The following is a 23,849-nucleotide window of genomic DNA, read 5'->3' as shown; positions in this document are numbered from 1 at the left end:
GCCTGCCGGGCAAGCATGAGGATCTCAGACCCCCAGTATCCATATAAGAAGCCAGACATATTACTGCATCTGTATAAGTCTAGCACTGAAGATGAAGACTCAGAAGGATCCCTGGGCTTGCTGGTCAGCCAGTCTAGCTACAGGTTCAGTAAGACCCTGTTTCAAAAAATAAGGTATAAAGCAACCAAAGAAGACACCTGTCTTGGTTAGTTTTGGTTCATTTGTTTGGTTTTGTTTATTTAAGTATTTTTGTCAACTGGATACAAGCTAGAGTCATTTGAAAAGAAAAAACCTTCATTGAGAAAATGCCCTACCAGACTGGCCTAAGGGCAAGCTTGTGGGACAGACATTTTCTTAATGATTAATGTAGGAGCCCAGTGCACTGTGAGCAGCACAAGCCCTGGGCAGGCGGTCCTGGATCTGTAAGAAATCAGGCTGAGCAAGCCTGGGGAGCAAGTCAGTAAGCAGTGCTCCTCCATGCCCTCTGCTTCAGCTCCTCCAGCATTCCTGCCCTGAGTTCCTGCTGACTTCCCTGGATGATGGACTACAAACTGAAATAAGCTCTTTCCTCCCCAAGCTGCTTTCAGTCATGGTGTTTTATCACAGCAACAGAAACCCTAAGACAGCATTGCATGTTGACCTTTGGCCTTCATATGAAATGTGAGCCCATATACTGTAGGCCTACACAATCACACATCTCAAGTTTGTTTTTTTTTTAAATTAATAGTATATTCTAGAATATACCTGGTACAGTCTAAATTTAGAATTAATTCATTTCAAAAACACTTTTGACATAAGAAAAAAAAAAACATGCAATGAGTTGGGTATTTTATACATATTATCCAATCTGAGTTTTAAATAATCCAGAGATATTATTAGTCATAATTGAGAAACATGAAACTCAAAGACATTAAGTAAATACACCATGACACTATATTCATTTTTCATTATCAACCCTAGTCTGAGCACTTCATTTTCAAAAACAAGTGAACTAAATTCCATTTGTCAGTCTTTCACTGAGACCTGGACTTTTTGGTGCTCTCTATACCTGGGTGAATGTGCCTTGGTTCCTACCTGGAATGAGTATAGAGCTCAGCTGATGCTCTCCAGTGCACTATGAGCATACATGGAGCTTCTAATGCAAACCAGAGAAAGTGCCCCCATCTCAGAGTAGAAGTAATGCAGGACACAGCCTGCTACACTGTCCTCTGCTCTGTCTTCAGTTCAAACCTCTGCTTGCTACTAGAGACAATACTCAGAGAAAAGGCAGGGAGTATGTACTTTTCCTTATTCATTGCCTGCTCTCCTGCATGCTCAAGCTCCCTTTACCCCTGTGGGCCAAGCAACCCATGCTTTGTGGTCATACTGATTCTATAGAAAGAAGGTATAGGACAGGACCACACCTATTCACAGTGGATGGTCAGTGGGGGTTGGGGGGGGAGTAAAAGGAAAACAGAGCAGGAACCAGAAAGCCAGGGAGGCCATGGGAGGAACAGACCATGTGAATGGGGAGCAGGGGCCTAGTAGCTAAAGCAAGTCAAAAAACCAAGGAACGCCAGCGGCCCTGAAGGACACTCTGCTTCATGTTCTCACAGAGCACCACTGTTTATACACACATGTCCCCTTCTGGCCCAGACAGCTGCTTCTAGAAGTTCAGAGTCTCCTGAAACACCCCACCCTCTCCTACCTTAATCTGATAGGCTGCGAAAAATAAAGTGCACAGGGAGTAATTGTGGCAGGGAAAGGCAGGGGGATGGGAAGGAGGGGTCACGGGATAACAACACTGGACCAGTGGCTCTGTTATAAGATGGCATTCTCCGTAAGTGCAGCAGTGAACCTTGCTTCCTCGGAAGAGCAGATCTCCTCACATGAACATCAGACAGAAAGAGAGCCATCCTGGCAGGAAGGAAGCAAAGGCCCAAAGCCTGGCGATATCCCCCTAAATGATGCCCACTCTAAGGTTATCGGAAGCTAGAAGAGGGTTCCCTCACAGTGGCAGCAGATCAGGTAAGGCTGGATGGGCCAGGGAGCAGTGATGAAGAACTCTGGACCTGTCTTTTTGCTTCTGCTCCAACTTAGTGCTGGGACACCAAGAAAACCACTTTTCTATCATTCAGCAAGCTTTCTCCTAGTTGGGAATAAGCCTCAGTTGGGGCCTCAGGAAGCAATGGGACCCAGCAAACATCACCCTTGTATGGTTTTACTTGTACGGTTTACTTTTATTTATTATTATTTTGTATGAATAGTAATGAACAAAGCCTAGGGCCTGGAACCAGACAAGTGAACACTAACACTTATCAGTACCTTCCTCTCCCCTTTTACATTTTCATAAATTAATTTATTTATTACTATTAGTATGTAAGTATGCATGCACAGGCATAGGCATGCATGGGCATGTGCTTGTGTTTGTTAGCACGCATGTGCCATAGCATGCATGTGAAGGTCAGAAAACAACCCTAGAGAATCAGTTCTCCTACCATGGCATCCAGAGACTGAACTCAGGTCGTCCAGTTGTGTGACAGGAGCTCTGAGCCTGCCTTTTTGCCTTTTCATTATATTAATGCTACTTTGCATTATTGCCAAGTGAAGATGGAAAAAAAATCTTTTGTAAATAAATTTTCCCAAACTAAAAAAAAAAAAAAAAAAAAAAAGAGTCCAGGCATAATGGTGCATGCTTTTAATCTCAGCACTTGGGAAGCAAAAGCAGATCTCTACGAGTTCAGGGCCAGCCTGGTCTACAGAGTGAGTTCCAGGACAATCAGGGCTATACAGAGAAACTCTGTCTTGGAAAAAAAAAAAAACAACTCATAATAGGAACTGAATATTAACCCGTGAAGCCTTGGGAGACACGTAACAACTGTATGCAAACCATAGCAGATGGAGTCTCTAGATCCTGGAGCCCTACTGAGCAAGGTACTGTCTTCAGCACAAGCCAGATGTAGATTCATGTCTGCTCCCTGACTGTCACCTGCTTTCTGGGAGGCCTATACACATAGCTCAAACCCATGTGTAAACCTGCCTTGGGGCACTGCAAGTAAATGACCCGCACCCCTCAACAGAAGGCAGTCACCTCACATACCCAGCTTTTATTTTCAACTGTCGCGAGGCCAAATCTGAAGTTTCCGACTCTGAGGTATTATTCCTCAGGGTTAGAGAAACAACATCCTGTCTCCTTGTCCTGACCCTAATTAAAGGATGCATGAGGCATTTGATTTCTCTTTATGCTAATGCTTACAATGGAGAGGAGCAACATTTACTTGGAACGACCCTGTGGTTCTGAAAAGCAGGATAGATGTGTCACAGTAAAGTGAAGGTAACTGGAGTCAGTATCTAAAAGGTTGTAACCATGGGGCAGCAACAGAAATTCAGTTTCCTCCTGACTAGCAGGACAGCACCAATCGCTACCCACTTGACACACTTCATATGAAAACCCGTGGGAAACGGCAAGTGAAGGGTCCTCTCTTATTTATGTGTGTGAATGGTTTGCCTGCGTATATCTTTGTGCACTATGGGGACGGCTCGTACTTGAAGAGGTTAGAAAAGGGTGACGGATTTCTTGGAACTGGAGTTAGAGGTAGTTGGGAGCTGACATGTGAGTTCTGGGAATTGAACCTGGGTCCTCTGTAAGAATGGCCAGTGACAGTCTTTACTCCTGTGCCATCTCTCCAGCCCCAATTAAAATGTTCTTAGGAGAAAGTTTTTTTTTGTTGTTGTTGTTTTTTGTTTGTTTGTTTTTTCGAGACAGGGTTTATCTGTGTAGTCCTGGCTGTCCTGGAACTCACTCTGTAGACCAGGCTGGCCTTGAACTCAGAAATCCGCCTGTCTCTGCCTCCCAAGTGCTGGGATTAAAGGCGCGCGCCACCACCACCCAGCTGAGAAAGTTTTCAAGAAAAATAAAGACTTGCTCAGAGGGAAGGCCAGGACTACAGTAGGACAGAGTCTCAACAGCCTCCCTTGATGCATGTCCCACCTCTACATTTCCAGGAAGAACCTGGAACTCTGGGAGAGATGTCCAGGCTTTAACAGAAGTGTCCGAAATAGTCTTCCATTAGATAGTATGACCCCAGAACCACTACATGCCACAGTGGTCCTCAGACCAGTGGACAAGTACATGGTACCCACACTGAAGAGCATATGAAGTGAATAGGCATTCTGGGGTTCAGTGACTCACAGGCTAATTCACAATAGCTAATTCACAATGTAGCCATGTCTGTATGAAATGCTCCCAGAGTCTCACACAGAATCTAAATAAATGTTAAAAGGGACAAAGGCATTTTACTTCAGGACCCAAAGCCACTGGCCAGTAGAAGAAGAACATCTGTGTGCCCGAATATCTAGTCTGTGGATTGACATGCGCATGACAGATGGAAACATGCTGCTACAACAAGCACAGGCTACATAGGCCCCCATTTATATAAAAGAAACCTCAGGGGAAACAACCAGTTGATAAGAAGTTGCCAGGCATTACCTCCTGGAGTACAGTGAAGGTGGTAATGGACTTACTCATAAAGAACAGAGGCTCCTATATTGCCTAATAGTTTAAAAACAAGAATGGGTCTATGTCATATGGTATTTGTATGTTACACAAATTGAATGAAGGACAAAGTGCTCTGGGGTGTCTGTCTGGCATAAAAGGCCAGAGACAGAGCCTCTGCATAGAAAACTACCATGGGAAGACCTCTTCAAGCCATCTAAGACATATCACATCCTTCCTCTTGCCAACCCAACAGGATGGTTGATATGCATGCCTTCCCCCAAAGCAGCCTTACAGCCCCATGACAGAGCTGATGGCTATACCCAACAGACCAAATCCCTCCCCACTGCAGCCTCTGTCCTTTCCCTCGAAAGAGCTCTGAGCCAGGGATCGTATCACAGCCAGTACCCCAAGCCTATCAAGACTTAAAGCAGAAGACTCCTAGAAACATTCTCTCACAAAAGAACCTCAATCAGTGATTTCAGTAAAAAACTGAAGGGCATCTTTTTCTGCCTCCAAACGCTTATCCCTCTCTGGTCAACAACCCCTGCTTATCCTTCAAAACTAGGTCCGGGCACCTCAGGAATGCTCTTCTCTCCACACCACACAGTAAATTAACCATCTCTCCCGAACCTCCCATTGGTTTTGTCTCTCTTCCATCACACAGGCTCATCCTGGATACTTGAAATAATGTGTGTCTGCATATCTCTCAGCAGAAACTCCTAAACTCAACAAGGTACTCAGGGCCCTGGGGAAGAGGCTCATCCCTCATCCTGTTTCCCAGGATAATACCTGCCAGACTGGGTATCCACGGCAGGGAGCTGCCCCGCTAGGAGGCATGAAATCACTGAAAGACAGAACAATGCTAACACTCTAACTAAGTGTTATAATTCTGTCACATAACCATGAGTAATCTCACAGACTAGGTTCTACCTTGACTCTAAACCTATAGCACCAGCTGACTAGAATCAACTTCAAGAAAAGACTTTTTTGTCACAATCACCATACTGTGCCATCCCAGGAAATATGGAATGCTGCAAAACAAAATATTTTACCCATGGCTCTTAGGCTCTGCCCTTTTCTAGAAACACATCTTAATTTTGGTTCTATGTAGGTACTTCATAAAATACCCCTAAAGATATGTAAACAGCCTTCACACTCATTAACATGGCTGTTATTAACAAAACCAGAAAAACAGTATCAGGGAAGGTACGGAGAAATATGATCCCTGGTGCACTTTTGGTACAAATGGAAAATGGAATGGCTGCTTTGAAAAACAGTATAGGTACCCCAAGAAATCAAAAGTTGGCTGGCAACCTGGGCATGGTGGTGCATTCCTTTAATCCCAGCACTTTGGAAGCAGAGGCAGCCTGGTCTAAAGAGCTTGTTCCAGGCCAGCCAGGGTTATGTAGAAAGACCCTGTCTCGAAAACAAACCAAACCAAACAAAAGGCAAAAAAGTTGGCTGGTTAGGGCTTTCTGTATAAGATAGCTTGTATGTTTAATATCTGAAAAGTTAATTCTACTTTTAAATGCATGGATCTTAAATGTAGGTGCCCGGTGGAACCTGCAAGGGAGCACAGTTAAGATGGAAGGGAGAAGAGTCTGAAGAACACCTCAGAGGGAAATACTTCAATGGTTACTGGAAATGTGAAATTCTCAGTTCTTCACTACTTATACTGGAAACATCACACAAAGCCTGTGCTGAGAGGTAGGAAAGAAGCTGTTCTTCACCACAAGACTCAGAAGGCCCGTGTTCTTACATGTTGACTTAGAACCCAAGTGCTTCAATACTAAGACATTCAGTTACTTCTTATAATTACCAATAGCATTAATATTGTTCATTATACTTGGTCTTAACCTCATGCACTTAAAAATAAGTTCTATTGAGCTCTTTCCTGCTCTTTTCAGAGACTGTTGAAATATGGACATATTTATCATCTCATGATAATATGGTATACCTTCTCCTATTTCCAAAATGTGGTCTGTGTCTAAGATATTGATAATTCCTGGGAGGAAAAAAATAAAATGCTAATTTCTTTGTTAAAAAATTACACGTGCATGTGGTGCTCATTCAGACTAGCAGGCATGCACACACATACACATACATTTTTTTAAAATTAAGAAGAAATTAAAAAATTGGAGAAATAAATTAAAAGTTGGTTTACCATATTACCCAGCAATTCTATTTCTGGCTATGTGCCCAAATACATAAAAAGCAAGAATTCCAACAGACGTGTGCTGGATGGTTTTATGTCAACTTGATACAAACCAAAGTCATGTGAGAGGAGGGAGGTTCAACTAAGAAAATGCCTCCCTAAGATCGGGCTGAAGGTAAGCATGTAGGGAATTTTTAAAATTAGTGACTAATGGGGGAGGACCCAGCCCATTGTGAGTGGTTGCCATTCCTGGACTGGTACTTCTGGGTTCTGTAAGAAAACAGGCCAAGTAAACTAGAGGAAGCAATCCAGTAGGCAGCACCCCTCCATGACCTCTGCATCAGATCTTGCCTCCAGGTTCCTGCCTTGTTTGAGTTCCTGTCCTGACTTCCTTCACTGATGAAATACAATGTGGAAGTGTAACCGACATAAGCCCTTTCCGCCACAGCTTGCTTTGGGTCACGCTGTTTCGTCACAGCAATAGTAGTCCTAACTAGGAAAAGATGCTTATGCATCCCTATTCATAATGGTATTATTCAAAATAGTCAAAAGGCAGAATTAGCCTAAGTGTCCATCAGTAACGATCGAATTACAGGACATATAGTCTGGCCATAAAATGAAATATTATTCAGCATTTAAAAAGAAGAAAAGGTGCGTGTGGTGGCACACGATTTTAATTCCTACATTCAGAGGCAGAGGCAGGAGGATCTCTGTGAGTTTAAGGCCAGTCTGGTATACAAAGAGGTCCAAGCTAGCCAAGGATACATAGTGAGACCCTGCCTCAAAAAAAATCTGACATGTACTCTAACATGGATGAGCCCTGAAGATATAGCAAATGCGTCAAGCTGGCTTTTAAAAGACATATACTAGTTTCATTTATATGGAGCTTTTGAGCAGTCAGGTTCATAGATAGAATATAGAATGGCAGTTGCTTGGCAACATGAGGGAATGGAGAGTTAGAGTTTAATGGACACACAGTCCATTTGGGAAACATTTTAAACCATTCTGGAAATGATGGTTGCAGTGGGTGCACAAGGACATTAAATGTGAATGTACTTATTACCATTGAATTCTATATTTAGCATGGTGTGGTGACAAGTACTGTATTATTTGCATATATACTGTGCCAAAATAAAACCACAAGTCTAGAGAGTTGCTCTGTGCACTGGAGTGTGGCTCAATCAGGAAGACACAGTTGATTTTTTAACCATCTTTCTGAAAGGTTCTGGAGACAAGTCTCCCTTGTCACTTTCTCAGGACCACAGTTCCATAAAGCAACTAACTATTTTTTTTTGGAAGGGAGGCTTTGATTCACTTGTGTCCTGACCCAAGACAAAACCTGTGCTAGGTAGTATGCATATAGATGGGGCGGAACAGTCTACACTGGAGCTCACTGACGTGCCCCATACACAACTCCACAGGAAGCCAGGTGAGGGAGATGACACCAGCAGGCTGTGGTGTGGGCCACACTGGGCTTCGATCCTGCTGGGTTTTTACTCTAAGAAAGTCATATAAGAGAGGTAAAATTACATAGCTCACTTTTAGGACCACGTCCTTAAAACTTCCATAGAAAAGGCTACAAACAAGAAATAGACTTGGTTCCAAACACATAGCTTATGTGCTGCAGCCTACAGCCCACTGAGCACTGAAATGAAAGCAGCTTCCTCCAACACCAGAGGGATAAACATGATTCCTCTCTTCCTCCCACCAGTACACTGTCAGGGTAAATCCTATTCCTCCTCTCTGATGTATTTTTTCACATAGAAGATAGGAAGCCTGTAAGTACACTGACAGCTAGAGAGGCCACTCAACCCTATTCCAGAACCAAAGGCTAATGACCACACTTAAATAGTCAAATATTTATCAAATATGTATAAAATGCCATACCACTACAGATTAGGAATTTTTGTCAGCATAAAGCCTTAAACTAGACCTGGAAGGAGTTATGTATGGATCTAAACCACAAGCAAGTGAGACTACTACACAGGAGCCATAACATGCTATACACAACCAGGGAGAGCACAAGAACAGCAGAGCACTTGCATAAGGCCTGCAAGGAGGCAGGGAGGAGCCCAGCCAGTGCGGGCCTCCTACACCAGCAGCGCTTATAAGCAGTTCAGGAGATGCGGAGTCCCAGGAGGTTTCCAACAGGTTTGTCCCACATATAGGGTATACAATATAGAAAGGGAAGGAGAACAGGGAAGGAGGCCAGCTAAGAGCAACTGGTCAGGCAGATCAGGGCTAGACCAAGTCAGAGAAGGCAAAAAACCAAGATGAAACAAATGTTATGGACTCTGTGAAGACAAACAGAAGAAACAAACCCCAGCAGTGAAGCCTACAGACAAAGATTCTCTGCCTGCTAACTTCCCTTCTTCTCACACTGCTCACCCCTGGAGCCGTCTGTCCTATGTACATATGAAACTGAAAGGAATGTGTCCCATGGACACCTTTTTAGAAACATGCCATTGCAAGTGACATTTTCGGGTGTCAGAGTTAGTCTTCTCTGCTGGCGGATCAAATGTGCCCAGCTGACAAGAGAGACTGCGACACCAACAATTATAGAAACAAACTCAACCTAGAAACTGAAAATCAAACTGTTCTTTCCATCTCGTCCAGCACATTCAGCAGACAATATGGTGGGGCCCTGGCAGAGGGCCCTCACTTCTCAACCATAGCAGCTCAGGGAGACTGGAAGGAAGCCAAATTTCATGACCTTTCAGAGTAGCAAGTGGTGAAAATACCATACAGGTCTAGGATTTCTCAAGGCAAGAAGACAGCACAAAACAACACACGCCATGTAACTCCACTTAGCTGCACCTCCAGACAGGCAACAGTCACCTACAGAGACAGACAAGATCAGTGGCTGCCTCCGCAGGTATGCTGACAGGAAGCCTGCCTGAGGAGGGGCATCAAAACAAAACAAAACAAAACACAACCTGTCTTGTGTGAGGTTGGCTGTCCATGTTTTGGCAGGCTGCAGACTACAAATGCACACATTTGTCAAGAATGTATCAACTAAGATTTGTACATTGTATTTCCTATAGGAAAAGCATAAGACTCCATCTCAAAAAACAAAATAGGAAAACCATATCTCAGTGAAAACATCAGAAAGCAAATATACAATATTTATTATATATGAAGTATATAAATATGCGTACACACACATATAAGTTGGATTCTTAAGACTACTCCTATGAAAGGGTAAAAGTTTCAAGACAAAGTAAAAGCCACCTTTTGTCTTATAAAATTTGTCCTTACATTGCAGGACTGGGAATGAATCTGAAGAACCTGTAATTCACATACATAAACAAGTAGGGCACGACCTACCTGAAGTCACACAGCAAAGCAGTTTCAGAATGCTGACCAATCCCAGGCATCCCAGGTCCTTGCCTGAGACATATTTCTCTGTTTGAAATGAGTGCCAGAAAAAGCCAAGAAAACAGAAGCTAAAGGTGGTTTTAGGGACCAGTTTCATTAAGCCATCAAACCTGGGGCTAAGCCACACTGTTCTTCCTACCAAGCAGTCTGAATCAGGAGATTAACTTACAATAAAAGTATTTACCTCCATGAGTGAGTCAAGTGCCCCTCTACTAAATGGCATCTGGATACTGCCTCATTGAGCCTCTCTACCATAACAAATAGCCAAACAGAATGACTGGCAAGAAACTGTGGGTAAATAGAAAGCCCTGTGGGTGTCATGAAACTGACTCAGTGTGGGACCTTGGGAAAGCTCCTATGGTGACAGGAGAAGCACTTGTGGCCTTTGTTCAGATTCCTGGCACAAACTGGAGTGGTGTCTTTTGTTTTGCATTTTCTCTGTGGGAGGGTGTTTTGTTTTCTAAGACAGGGTTTTTCTGTGCAGTCCCAGTGGTCTGGAATTCACTAGGTAAACCAGGCTGGCCCCTGAACTCATAGAAATCTGACTGTCTCTGCCTTCCAAGTGCTAGAATTAAAGGTATGTGCCACCATGCTCAGCCTGGATGAGGTACTGGCAGTGGGGGACCCTGAGATAGCTTCAGCAGGAGAGCTAATTGCCACAAAGACCAAGGCAAGTTCAAAAGGTTGGAACTTTCAATCCATAACGACCCCACCCCACTGAAGGGTGTGGCTCTGAAGCCAAGCAAGCCCTGGACAATGGCATGTAATCAACCATAGCTACCCTGCTGATGCCTCCATAGACCCTAACAGATGGGCTGTAAGAGCTCAGACTGCAGCATGCAGAGGTGCTGGGAGATGGTGGACGGAAGCCTCATGCACATCTTCCTTTTCTTGTCCTATGCACTGTTCCACTTGGCTGTTCATGGGCTGAATCCTTTACATCAGCCAGAGTAGAGCGTGCTGAATTTTGTAAGCTGCTGTGGCAAATTATCAAGCAGGAGAAAGTGTCATAAGAGTTCCTACCTCGGAGCTGGCTACTCAGAAGCACAGAGGTAGTAACGAAGGCTCACTGATGCATGAAGTGAGACAGTGGGACAGTTGTGTAGGAGTCAACTCCTACCCAGTGGGGTCTGCACCCACTCCAAGCAGTGGTAGAACTGAACAGTATTATAGGACTCCCGTTGGTATCAGTTTTCACATTTTGGTGTCAAAAGTGTTTGTGAGGGTAAAAATAGCATAGGCCTACCCTCTCTGGGCCTGTTTTTTTCTGTACAAATGAGAGAGGCTAAAGGAAGCTAGGGCTATCTTATCTGGAACCCTGTGACTCTTTGAGTTGCTGGTTTAGGAATTTACAAAGTTGGGGCTGAAAGGGTAGTTTGGTGGTTAAGATCACTTGCTCTCAAAGGACACACATGGTGGCTCAGCTACCTGTAACTCCAGATCCAAGGGATTGAAGTCCTCATCTAACCTCGGCAGGCTTCAGGTAGGCTTGTGGTGCATACACACACATGCAGGCAAAATACCATACACATGAAGTAGGAAGAGGAGGAAGAGGAGGAGGAAGAAGAGGAAGAGGAGGAGGAGGAGGAAGAAGAAGAGGAGGAGGAAGAGGAGGAGGAAGAAGAGGAGGAGGAAGAGGAGAAGGAGGAGGAATAGAGGAGGAAGGAGGAGGAATAGAGGAGGAGGAGGAGGAGGAGGAGAAGGAGGAGGAGGAGGAGTGGAAGAGGAATTGTTTCAGAAGTTAACCTAAGAATCTGATTCTCTCTCTAGAAGGCATTAGCAAATTCAGCTTTCAAATTCCCCAGCAACACAATTTCTGAGGCCACATTTCCTTGCTTTGACTAATGATCTGCCAGAACTATAAGATTTATCCCTGGAGTAGCAGCAAAAGTAAAGGGGGTGCTTAACAGTATTTCTTTTAAGGGTCCCTGTTCTCGCCACCAGTTCTCAAAGATTCACAGCCCAATTTTCTGAGATGAAATCTGTCTCTGAAGCTGGATGTGGTGGCCCCTGGAATATGGGGCTGCTTCAGATTGTCCACAGCAGATAACTATGATTGTCCTGTGTGCTCGCTCGCTCTCTCTCTCTCTCTCTCTCTCTCTCTCTCTCTCTCTCTCTGTGTGTGTGTGTGTGTATGTGTGTGTGTGTGTGTGTGTGTGTTTTACCAGGTGCAGATAGTTTACCTCTGGGACTCTTGGGGAGAGTATAAATAGAGAACCCCAGAGGGCCAGGGGCATCGGGTGCTCCCCCTGCTGCCACTTCCTGCTATTGCATTTGTTATTGCTGGATTGCTGGTTGGAGATATTCTGACAACGAAAACGTTGGATATGCCCCAGGGAACTCAACACCCAAATCAGCAGACAGTAGTCTAAAGAGGTCTATGGCCCCTTTCCCCTCTAACCTTCTTTCTCTCTAACCTAGTGTTGAGAGATTAGAAGGGATTAGGGTGGAATAAAGGATAGAAGGATGGCAGATATAAGAGCCCAATAAATTAGCACAAAAAAAAGGTGTGCCTACAGTCAAGTAGGTCAAGTCCCCACTGTGGCACTTACAAACCATGAACCTTGAGGATGGTCCTTCAGTTCTAGGCATCTCAGCCCAATTTTCTGAGATGAAATCTGTCTCTGGAGCTGGATTTGGTGGCTCACATTTATAATCTCAGCACTCAGGAGTTTTAGGCAAAGATTATTGCATTACTTGAAGGCCAGCCTGGGCTACAGTGAGTTCCAGACTAGTTTGGGATAGAGTGAGTTGTTCTTTATTGCACTTAATTTAAAAAATAAAACCCCAAAGAAAATTTTTGACATGCCTCCCAGACTACCAAGACAGCACTTCACCGATGGTAAAAACAGCAGCTGGCAGCAAGGCGTGGTGGCTCGGACGTGGTGGCTCAGGCCTTTAATCCCAGCACTTTGGAGGCAGAGGCAATAACATATGAGTCATGCACTCATGCACATGAGTGATGTGCACTGTAGACTCTGCTGTGTGGGTGGCTGGGTTGAGGGCATCACTTGAGCCCAGGGGTTGAAGGTCACTCTGAGTAACATATCAAGTCCATGTCTCTTTAAGACAAACAATATCTATGTATATGAATGACATTACCTACCTGGAATTTTTGAGAATTAAAGAAAATTAAGTTTGCAAGATATTTGGCCAAGAAGAGCTGGGGACATAGCTCAGTGGTTCAGTGCCTGCAATTTTAACAGTGATGCCTATTCTTCCACCTTTGATGATGGTGCTGGCACTGCTCTCAAAAACAACTCTGTAAAGCTCATTCCCTGGTAAGACAATGAATACAGTTACAGCTAAAGGGTGGTGGACCTTATGGCCTACATGGCTTCCAAAGAGTAAGAAGCCCTGGACCACCCACCCCAGCAAGGACATGAGAGCAAGAGAGAGGCCCCCAGCTGCTGAGGAGTCCCTGTCCCAACTCAGCCCCCGACACTAAGCATCTCCCTCATAGGTTCCATCCCAGATGCCCACAATAACAGGAAGGGCCTAGGAAGTCCTACTCTCTTGAATATCATCAGTAAAATTTGCTGTGTAAACACATACACACACACACACACACACACACACACACACACACACTACCAAAAGGAGCACTGGGGAAGCAAAGACAGGAGGATTCTTGGGGCTCACTAGCCAGCTAGTCTAGCCTAACTTATAGGCCTCAAACCAATGAGAGACCTTGCCAGTTCCTAAGGAGGACACATGAGGTTGTCCTCTGGTCTCTATATACAAACCCGGGTATAAAAATGGTGTTGCATGCATATAAATGGTGTTATATGCATTTTACTAAGATGTTTTAGAGAGAGAAAATGACTGGACACAGATGCCCTCATGGAACAATACATACAGTGCATAGGTAAAACTAGGCGACAGTAGCACATTTTGCTTTCTATTGGCAATAACAACTGTGTGAGTTGGAAGGTAGACTATGCCACAAACAGAAGGAGGCTCTCTGAGGCAGCTTGAAGAATGGCGGTAACAGGCTTGATGTTCAGATGAAGAAAATCAAAGAGAATCTTTTGTCAGGAGAAAGGAACACAACATAGGGACAAAGTCTGAAACTAGCTTGTATAACCCTCTTTCTAAACATAGTAATGCCCAGAGAGATGGCTCAGTAGTGGGTAAAGGCACTCCCACACAGGCCTGATGACATGAGTTCAAGTCTGGATTTCATAAAATGACAGGAGATCACTGACTCCCTAGCAGTGTCCTCTGCCTTCTACCGGGCACTGTGGTACTGAGCACAGCCACACTTGTACACATACATAAGGTAAGTTAAAGAGTTAAACCAGCTGGGGGGCTAGAAAGGAGGCTCAGCAGTTAAGACCACTAGGATTCCAGACGACCTGTGTTCGGTTCCCAGCACCCTCACAGCAGCTCACAACCATCTAAAACTCCAGGTCCAGGGGATCTGACGACCCCTTCTGACTTCCCTGAACATGGACACACACACACACACACACACACAAATAAAAAAATTTCAAAAAGGAAAAACAAGCTGGCTCAGCCCCCAAAACTCAAATGCTATATCCTTCCAGACTTCTGGGTCAATCAAAACATTCTAGCTGATTTATCTGCCAGGCCAAGAGCAACATCACTACTGTGATTCTCCTCAAAGCACAGTGTTTATCACCCTTCCTCTAAGAATCTCAAATCTAAGTCAGAAAGTACATAACTAAGAAGTTATACAGGAATATGCTGAGAGGGTAGAGGATATTGCTTTCCATGAAATAAAACATAGACAAAAACAAGAAAAATCTCAAGGAACTTGTAAGGAAGTGTATGATGAGTATTTTATTCTCCTTTGAATCTTTCTGTTTTTTTTTCTGTTTTCTTTGTAGTTGTCACTGATTTTTTTTATATGAGAATGTGAACTATTCCAAATAGTGCCCTGGGTTGTGGCACTCCTAGAAGCCCTATGCTTGCAGATGTTAAGCATCGGAGGAGAAAAAAACAGCTGAGCCCTCCTGTGTCCTTCTAGTCTGGTGTTTTATAATCTGTCCAGGCAATGGCCTGCCCCTTTCATCTCCAATGGAGGTTCTTAGGAAGTGTCCCTATCCCTGACCTTGGAGCAAGTGTCACTATCTGTAACTAATTTCTGAGTAGGACCTGCCTTTTTCATTCTGCACGGGTGGAGCTTTGATGCTAAGAGAAAATGATCTTTCTGTAACTGCTATGGGCAGCCCAGTGCAACGCTAGGAGCAGGGTGCTCCCTCTCTACTAGTCATGAGACCCCAAAAAGGTTAGCACATCTTTGTGCTGCCTTGATGGTTCCCATCTGCAAATCAGAGATGATAACAGTATCTCCTTACACCAGTGCTGTGAAAACTAAATGATTCTAAGATTTAAGATTAAGAGCATCTTTTCTTTTTAATACTTTCTTATTAATACTGCCTCCTCTCCTTTATTATCTTATTTCATTAACTTGTCCAATCTTACCGAGTCACTTTCTGTCTTATATGATCTAGGGACCCTCCAAGTTCTTTGACTGAACAACCTGGTAAATGCTTAGCACAGGTGTGTGGGACTGCTTAAGGGTATTCTGGGTCATGGCTGGGCAGTTGCCTAGAACCCCGAGAATCTTCGTGAGAACCAGCAGGAGTTTGGTGCGTCCCCAGAACCCAGGATCCTGAAAATCAGTCTAGTCTCCATAGAATTACATTGTTCAGTCATGTAGGCCAGACAGCCCCTCCCAAAGTGCACAGGTAGAGGGTGTTACTAGAGGCCTCAGGCCCTAGGGATTTACATACTAATGAAGGCCAGAGGGCACAGCAAATTAAGCATACCTCCCCAGATCCTCCTCCGATCCTCCCCCTTTCTCCCTCCCTATATAACTCGGGACTGCCCTGAGTTTTTAGGGGGGTACACCCAGATCCATCCACCACCTACCATGACAATAAACCCTTTTGGAAACAAGGACTTCCTCGTGTCATTGGGGCCTGCCCCCGCCAAAGCCCCCAGCCTCTGGAACCTTAGACTTCCTCCTGCATGTGGGACTCCACAGCTGTGGCCAATATTTTCCCCACACAGGTGGGCATATAAAGCCACTGAATGTCTGAGGAAATGAATTTGAAATAGTTACCCTTTAGAGATAGTCTCCAAAAGTCCATATGTAATGTTTGAAGAAGGATAAAGAAAAGATACAAAGAAGTGAAACATTCTGTCTATAGCAATGATTCTCAAAGCGTTCCAGCAAGAGCAGCAGCATGGGTAGAAAGCTGATTAGAGATGCAAACTTCTAGAGCATGCCTCAGAAACCCTGAGTGGGGCCTTAGCAGGCCTCTGCCGTCTGATGCTGATGAATTATGCATTCTGAGTCCGAGAAGTGACATACGGGACAATGCCAAGTGGCCACTCACCAGGAGCAAATTCCAAGCTTCACTCTGTCACTGGCCTGCACAAGTCTCTTAGTTTCCCAAAGCTGGAATTTCTTTAAGTCAGCGGAAATTGTAAGTCTCAAATAATTCAGTGTTCTGAGGATTCAGTGATGTTCTGTGCACTGAGTCTGCATGTTGTTGCTTAGTAATGTTAAGTTCCAAAGTGAGACATTGTAAGTTCCTTTTAGCCTCTTTGTATGTGTCTTACACAGTTGTACTGAAAGAGAAAATGACAAGGCCAAAGGGCTTTGCACAACTGCCAACCATTACAGCACTCAGAAGGACAACTAATTATTCTTGATATAAATAGTCAGGCTAGAGTTCTTCCTTTCCCATTCATAGGACACTGGGAAGTACTTCATGTCCAACACCACAAACACTGTGCCTGATTATCTGCCTCCTGTCTATGGCTGAGATACTTTGAAGAAAAGAGACAATCTTTGAAGTGAAATGAATATCTGAAAACATGTCTAGCCAATGCAATGAAATGGCATGCATATACAGAACACCAGGGACCTGACCTGGGAACTCCTGATACATGGCATTCAACTTCATTCAACCCTGCTGAGTATAGAAGGTTGACATTGAACAGTCATACCTCAAATTTAATTTTTTTCTTCCACATTTCTTAGCCTCAAACTACACAGTCTAGTCATGAGCAACTTCCAGAACAAAGGTCAGGATCCCTATGTGAAATGCCAAATAGCTATGTCAGACTTCGTTCTTGGCTGCCAGTACTACATGAGCAGACTAAGTACTGAACCAAACACCACCACATTAGAAGTCTACAATTATTTCCTCGTCAGACACTCCAGCCCAGGAGATGTTTAGTAAGGATGTTTTCTCTCCTAAAGGCTCCTTGATGGTAGCTTTTAAATATCTGAATACCCACACTTGCCTACCACTCATGACCTGGGTCCAAGCATAACTCCACAAATATCTGTATTCCCAAGGCCTAGGACTTTACAGGTATTCAGAAGACCAAGACACAAGGTACAAGGTATGTGCAGCTAATAAGTACTTTATGGATGAGAAAATAAAGTCTAGAAACTAAAAGTTGAAGGCAGGGCTAGAGAGGTGGCTCAGTGGTTAAGAGTACTTCCAGAGGTCCTGAGTTCAATTCCCAGCAACCATATGGTGGCTCCCAACCATTTATAATGAGATCTGATGCCCTCTTCCGGTGTGACTGAAGGCAGTGTACTCACACACAGAAAATAAATAAATCTTAAAAAAAAAAAAAGTTGAAGCCAATTAGTGAAATCTACATTTAGCACTGGCTTCAAATCCTAGCACAGAAAAAAAAGTCATCTTCAATATTGCCCACCCAAAGTAGGGCTTCATCTTGTCATTGAACCTTACCTACCTCATTCCCCGCAGCCACCTCTCTCCTCACCAGACCCTCCTCTTGGCCTGCAGAGTACCTTAGATGACATACCTGCCCCTTCCTTTACTCTCTTCTGACATCAAATGCCTACCTCTCGTCACCAGCCCAGGCAGCTCTGTGTTTTCTCCCAAAGCCCTAAATCCCAAGTCCAAAGATCCTGGCTCTCGAACCTACTGGTGAAACAGTCGTTTCTCTTCTCAGAACCACAGTTTCCTCATCTCTAAAGTGGGAAGGACAACCAGTCACAAAACAGCTAGATGGAGCAAATGATCCTTGGAGAACTACTTTTAGCTACTGACTTAAATATCTACTTATTTTTATTTTATGTGCATGTGTATGCGTCTCTGAGTGCATGTATGTGTACAACAAGCATGTAGGAGCCCATGGAGATCAGAAAAGGATGTTGGGGCCCCTGGAATTAGAGTCATAGGCAATTGTGAGCCACCACATGGCCACTGGCAGCTGATCCTGGGTCATTTACAAGAGCAGTTGCTGCTGTTGACTTCTGAGCTATCTCCCCAGCCCTGTAGCTGCTATTACATTTTTTTTCGAATTTTATCTACTTATTATTTTTATGTGTATGGGTGGTTTGCCTACACATATGTCTGTGTGTCACATGCATACTTGATGCAGTCCACAAAGCCAGAAGAGTCTCAGAGTTCTGGAGACTGGAGTTAACAAATGGTTGTGAGCTGTCATGCGGGTGCTGGAAATCAAACCTGGGTTTTCAGGAAGGGCAGCCAGTGTTTTTAACTGATGAAACATCTCTTCACTCCCTCAGCCACTGTTTTAAGTATTAGTCTTGTGGTTGCTATTTCTGTATACTCTTTCCCCATGCCCAGAGCATACCATTTGTTGCTGATAATGGTTTCTTGGAATAGGGTCTCATATAACCTATGACAACCTCAAACTCTCAATGTAGCTGAGGCTGGCTTTGAACTCATGCTCCTACCGGCTCCATCTCCTCCTGGGATTACTATATTCACCACCATTCCCAGAATAAGTACATACTTTTGAAAAATTACAATACCAAAAATCACCTTTACTCTTTGCCACAATCCTACAGAACATCTATTAAAATTTCCATCTGTCAATTTATCAATTTTCTAGACTAAAATGACTAAGGCCTCACTGCTGACTAGTAACTGCCTACCAACAGGGTCTCTTGATTATCTTCACGATCAAATTTCTTTTTCTTACTATTTATTTTGTGTGTGCTTACCTGTATGTATGCATATGCATCATGTACATACCACAAAGGCTAAAAAAGAGTGTCAAATCCCCTGTGACTCCAGTTATAGATGGTTGTGAGCTGCCATGTGGATACTGGGAACTGAACTTGTGACCTCTGCAAGAGGAACAAATGCTCATAATAAAAACCACCTAAGTCTGGAGAGATGGCTCAGCAGTTAAGAGCACTGACTGCTCTTCCAGAGGTCCTGAGTTCAATTCCCAGCAACCACATGGTGGCTCACAACCATCTGTAATGGGATCTGATGCCCTCTTCTGCCATGCAGGTCTACATGTACATGCAGATAGAGCACTCATATACATAAAATAAATAAATATGTAAAAACTTAACCACCCCTTCAAATGCCCTTTATAAGCAATAGTGGATCTAAGGGGAGGGTACTTTCCTTCAAAGATCATAAACCAGTCAGAACACATAGCCTCTTCTGATAGAAAAAAAAAACCAACCCTGACTTAACTGTTCCGCTGTGAACAGAAAGATGGACCAACTTACTGAGTCTCTACAATGTTCCAGCTAAGAGACCAAGTACTAGCAGACATGAGCCCTTCAAAGCAAGCACTCTGAACACAAGCCTCTCCCCACCCTTCTCTCCTTTTGCTCAGCAGCCAGTCACCCTCCGGCTTGGAAGGTCAACACAACCTTCTGAGGTTCCATAGCCAAGGCCATTTGACTCAGGTCACATCTAACACATTTACTTATTTACATCCATTCAAATGGCCCTACAGCCCTTCTTTCTACATTCTGCCCTTCATACGCCCCAGCTTCCTTCCCCTAACCCTCCTACCCTCAAGTTCCCTGGCTTGAGCTCAACACTGGGTTGAGAAGTGAGTTTGGACTGCAGTGAGAGGACCCTTGAAGATGAGGGCAAACGGAAAGGGAACTGAGTAAGAAGAAAGGAGAGTGGGAAACACAGTCAGGGCTGCAGAGATGACTCGGTGATGAAGAGCACTTGCTGCCCAATCACGAGAGCTCAGGTTTGGATCCCAGCACCCATATCAGCCAGATCACAAATGCCTATAACTCTGCTCCATGGGACTCAATGCCGTCCTCTTCTTCCACACAGACCCTATACACATGTCTACATACTCCCACAGACACATGCACACACATACATAAATAAAATAAAATCTTTTCAAAAAGAGAGGGGAGGCTGGAGAGATGACCCAGTGGTTAAGAGCACTGGTGCTCTCCTAGACGACCCAGGTTTGACTCTCAGCACCCACATGGCAGCTCACAGCTGTCTGTAACGCCAGTTCCAGGGTTAACACCCTCTTCTGGCCTCTGTGTGCACAAGGAATGCAAGTGGTGTATAGACATACATGAAGGCAAAACAAACACATAAAATTGAAATATTTACATATACACACACACACACATATATATATGTTTATATATAAACAGATAAAATTGAAATATCTACATGCACACACATATACAGAGAAAGAGAGATACTTGAGTGAACATCAGAGAACAAAGTGTTATAGAAGTGGGAAAAGACTTTCAGGTTCCAGTATTCATGATCACTTATAAAGACACTTTATCAAAAAGGAACAGAATGCTCCTAAATGCCAATTAACCAACAGAAGAAGCTTCAGTAAGTTCACAGGCCTCTCTAACAACAGAAAAGTAGGCTGTAAATTCATATACAAAGTAGAAAATAAGCAAGTCTCTACTGCATGAACTAGTCAGACCCATAAGAATAGTACAGATCCCAGTTCATAAAAGATGAGTTCAATCAACCTGCAGACCCAACTTTAATTTTTAAAAATGATACGTATGTGGGCATTTTGTTTGCCTGTCTGTGCACCATTTACCTGCCATGTATATAAAAGATGCCAGAAGAGGGCAACCAATTCCCTGGAACTTAAGTTACAACCCAGTTGTGAGCCACTATGCAGGTGCCGGGACTTGAATCTGGATCAACAGCCACCGCCTTTAACCGGTGAGCCAGTTCTTCAGCCCCAAGACACAGTTTTGGTTTGGTTTGGTTTGGTTTGGTTTGGTTTTTAAGCTAGTCAGCACTTTTGACTGATCTGTTGGCATAAGCCTTGGGTGAAAGGCCAAATTGCTTTATTATTTATTACTTGCAGTGCCAGAGATCAAATCTAGGATTTTGTGTAGAGCTAATGCTCTACCACAGAACCAGTCCCCGGTCTGCAAGTGGCTTTTTCGGTAAGGAAACTTCACAGTGGCTACATGATTGTACCTTTGCCTGTGCTGTTCCTTATGCAGCATGCTGCCCATCTCTAACTCCTTATACTATTGACAGATGCTCCGACTACTCTACTACCATTTAACTATAGTGGGAGAACAAGAGTTAATGGAAGGAGACACTTAATATCAATAAGGAAGATTTAAAACTTTAGAACTTGAAGAGAGCCACCACATCTTATCAAATATCTCGTGTGGCAGACAAGAGAACTTCAAAACATAAAGAGCACAAGGTCAAGAGGAGAGTCCCTGGCAAAGTCACTACTGGAGTCCAAGTTTCCGGGTTCCAGTGGAATGCTTATCAAAAAGCAGCGCTGCCTGCCTCCTTTCCTGGGAGGCCTAGAAGAATCTGGGGCCATGCCATTCCCCTGCCAAGCCAGTCACTTTCCCGAGTGCCTCCCTCTTCTCTGTCCCTCCTACAGCCTGGCTAAGTTGCAGCTCAAATTAGAAGTCGTGCAGCATGGGCCATTTTCTGGGCAAGTGCCCAGCCTCAGAGCCATTGGTACCGATGAACAGGGACAAGGATGGAAGGAGTTACATTCCACAAAGGCTCTGGGAGACAGAGGCCCTGGGAGCAGATGTAGCGAGATGCCTGGAAAAGAGTACTCCCAGGGACATCTCCCAATACACGAGGGTAAGCAGACTAGCATGGACACTACTTCTGGGGAGAGACTTGAAAGGCTGGGCCCTATGGGTAAGGATGCAGGGAGCCTCTCTAAGTCCAATCTGCACCACAGGGGAGCCTCCTTGTAGGGTGAGGTGGCACCAGCGTCAGACAGAGGCCTCGTGACAAGGATACCCAGTCCACCTTTGAGATGACACCACTTATTGGCAGAGGCCCAACCCGCACGTGAGGTGTTATCAGTGCCGGGAGGAGGCCCGCAGACCTCACCAGCCCGGTCAGCCGCTGTGGCTCACTCGACGCCTGCCCCACGCGCGGCCTTACCAAGACACTGCCCTACAGGGGTGCTGAACGGATTCCCCAGCAGGAACTCCATCTCGGCGGGCCTCGTTCCAGCCCGGACGCCTGTGTGCCACGGGTCTCCGCTGCCCGCGCCGTGTTCTGCCCTGACTGACACTTGCCCCCGCCCCACCCTCGGGAACGCCGAGCGCCGGCCTGACCTCGCCCTCTGGGTGCATCTCTATTGGGTAGCGTCTAACCAGCCCACCTCCGATTGGACGACACTCCATTCTCAGTGAAGTCCCACCCACCCCGCGGCGTCCGATTGGACACGAGGCAAGCTAAGTCACTGGTGTCTCCGTCAGCCGTAGCGGCACAACCCCCGGACCCGCCTCCAGTGGAGTGGCTGTTCTTTTTGATTCATTAGCACGTTGGTCAGTCCAGAGAATCTTTACTATTATTGGATAAAAGATGTGTCATTCATGTAAATAGGCGGGCAGAAAGAAAGCGTAACTAGAAGTTGAAGCACTTTGACTGTGCTGATTGGAGAAACGTTTGTTTTCTTCAAGTCTGGTTGGTGTTAGAAACGTTTCCCCACCCAGAAATGTGGTTACGTGACAAATCAACTTTCACCCAGGATATTTATTGCCTGACTTCCCCTTAGCAACCAAGTGGTGGTGCTTGGTTCCCCAGCAACCAAGCGAAGCGTCTACTGTGAGCAGAGTCCTTAGGAAGGTAAGATGGAAGAGCTTAGGCTCCAAAATGATTCCATGATCAGAGGTTACATGACTGAAATCTCTCTTGTAACTCTTCTGTGAGGACTCCAACGTGGTCCTTCTCATCTGTAAAATGAGCACACATGTCATTTTACACTTGTACTGAGACTTAATAGGCTTTTGAAAAAGAAAATTGCTACAGCAAAAGCAAGTAGGAAGAAGGTCCATCAGCCAGTTTCCTGGCCTGATCTGATTCATTAAAAGAGAGGTACCCCATCCACTGATAACTCCTTCTAGAATTTGGCTATTATATCCATTCTCTTGATCTGCAATAAGTTATTTCATTTGGTGCTGTATGAAGTGTTTGGGATGAGAATATAGATATTAAGGTTCCATCTCAGTCTCTGTAGTAATTTACTCTATGACTTTGGACACATTCCCCCCAACCCCTCAAGCCTGTTTCTCTATCTGGGAAGTAGGGACACTAAGATGTCCCTTTTAAATAGCTCCCAGAGCTGACATGTAATTAAATAAGTTTTGTGTACTGAGAGTAAGACAAGGACTTGTTCTCATCAGTTATTTTTATTCTCATTATTTTCAGACCCATAGGGTCTATACAGTGTTTCCAGTCCGGCTGACCCAGGCTGTTGTTTCTCAGGAAAAACCGTGAAAAGGCTACCTGGTTGATTTGTTTTTAAAGCTTTGTGCTGCTTCTCCACATCCTACTTCTTGTTTTCACCAAGGACACTATCATCAGGCAGGTCAACCGGACCCCCATTTGGATAAATAATTGATCTCCCCCCCATAGGGAAGGATTCTTTGGGCCTTGTCCTGAGGGTGGGGAACATGTGACAATGTCTGTTCCTAGTATGCTGGTTACAATAGAGTTGTGAGTAAGAAAGTGGATTCTACGTTAGACAAGAGGTCATGCCTCTTGGTAAATCTTCATATTAGTCAATCTAGAAAAGTCTTTCTGTTACAAAGAT

The 23,849-nt window shown here is 44.5% G+C and overlaps 1 protein-coding gene across 1 annotated transcript in view; it reads right to left on the bottom strand.

The window, feature by feature from the left end:
- Tom1l2 (target of myb1 like 2 membrane trafficking protein) overlaps nucleotides 1-22,335 on the bottom strand; it is a 119,217-nt gene extending 96,882 nt beyond the window's left edge. The window contains exon 1 of the mRNA XM_028776455.1: nucleotides 22,193-22,335. Coding sequence (XP_028632288.1) covers nucleotides 22,193-22,244 — 52 coding nt within the window. The 5' untranslated portion in view covers nucleotides 22,245-22,335. The remainder of the gene's footprint in view (nucleotides 1-22,192) is intronic.
- Nucleotides 22,336-23,849: the final 1,514 nt, after the last annotated feature.

This window comes from Grammomys surdaster, unplaced genomic scaffold (assembly GCF_004785775.1).
Source record: "Grammomys surdaster isolate TR1022 unplaced genomic scaffold, NIH_TR_1.0 270, whole genome shotgun sequence".
In the NCBI taxonomy this organism is placed as follows: Eukaryota; Metazoa; Chordata; class Mammalia; order Rodentia; family Muridae; genus Grammomys; species Grammomys surdaster.
The sequence above is the reverse complement of the archived record's forward strand: the minus strand, read 5'-3'. Positions and strand labels throughout refer to the sequence as shown.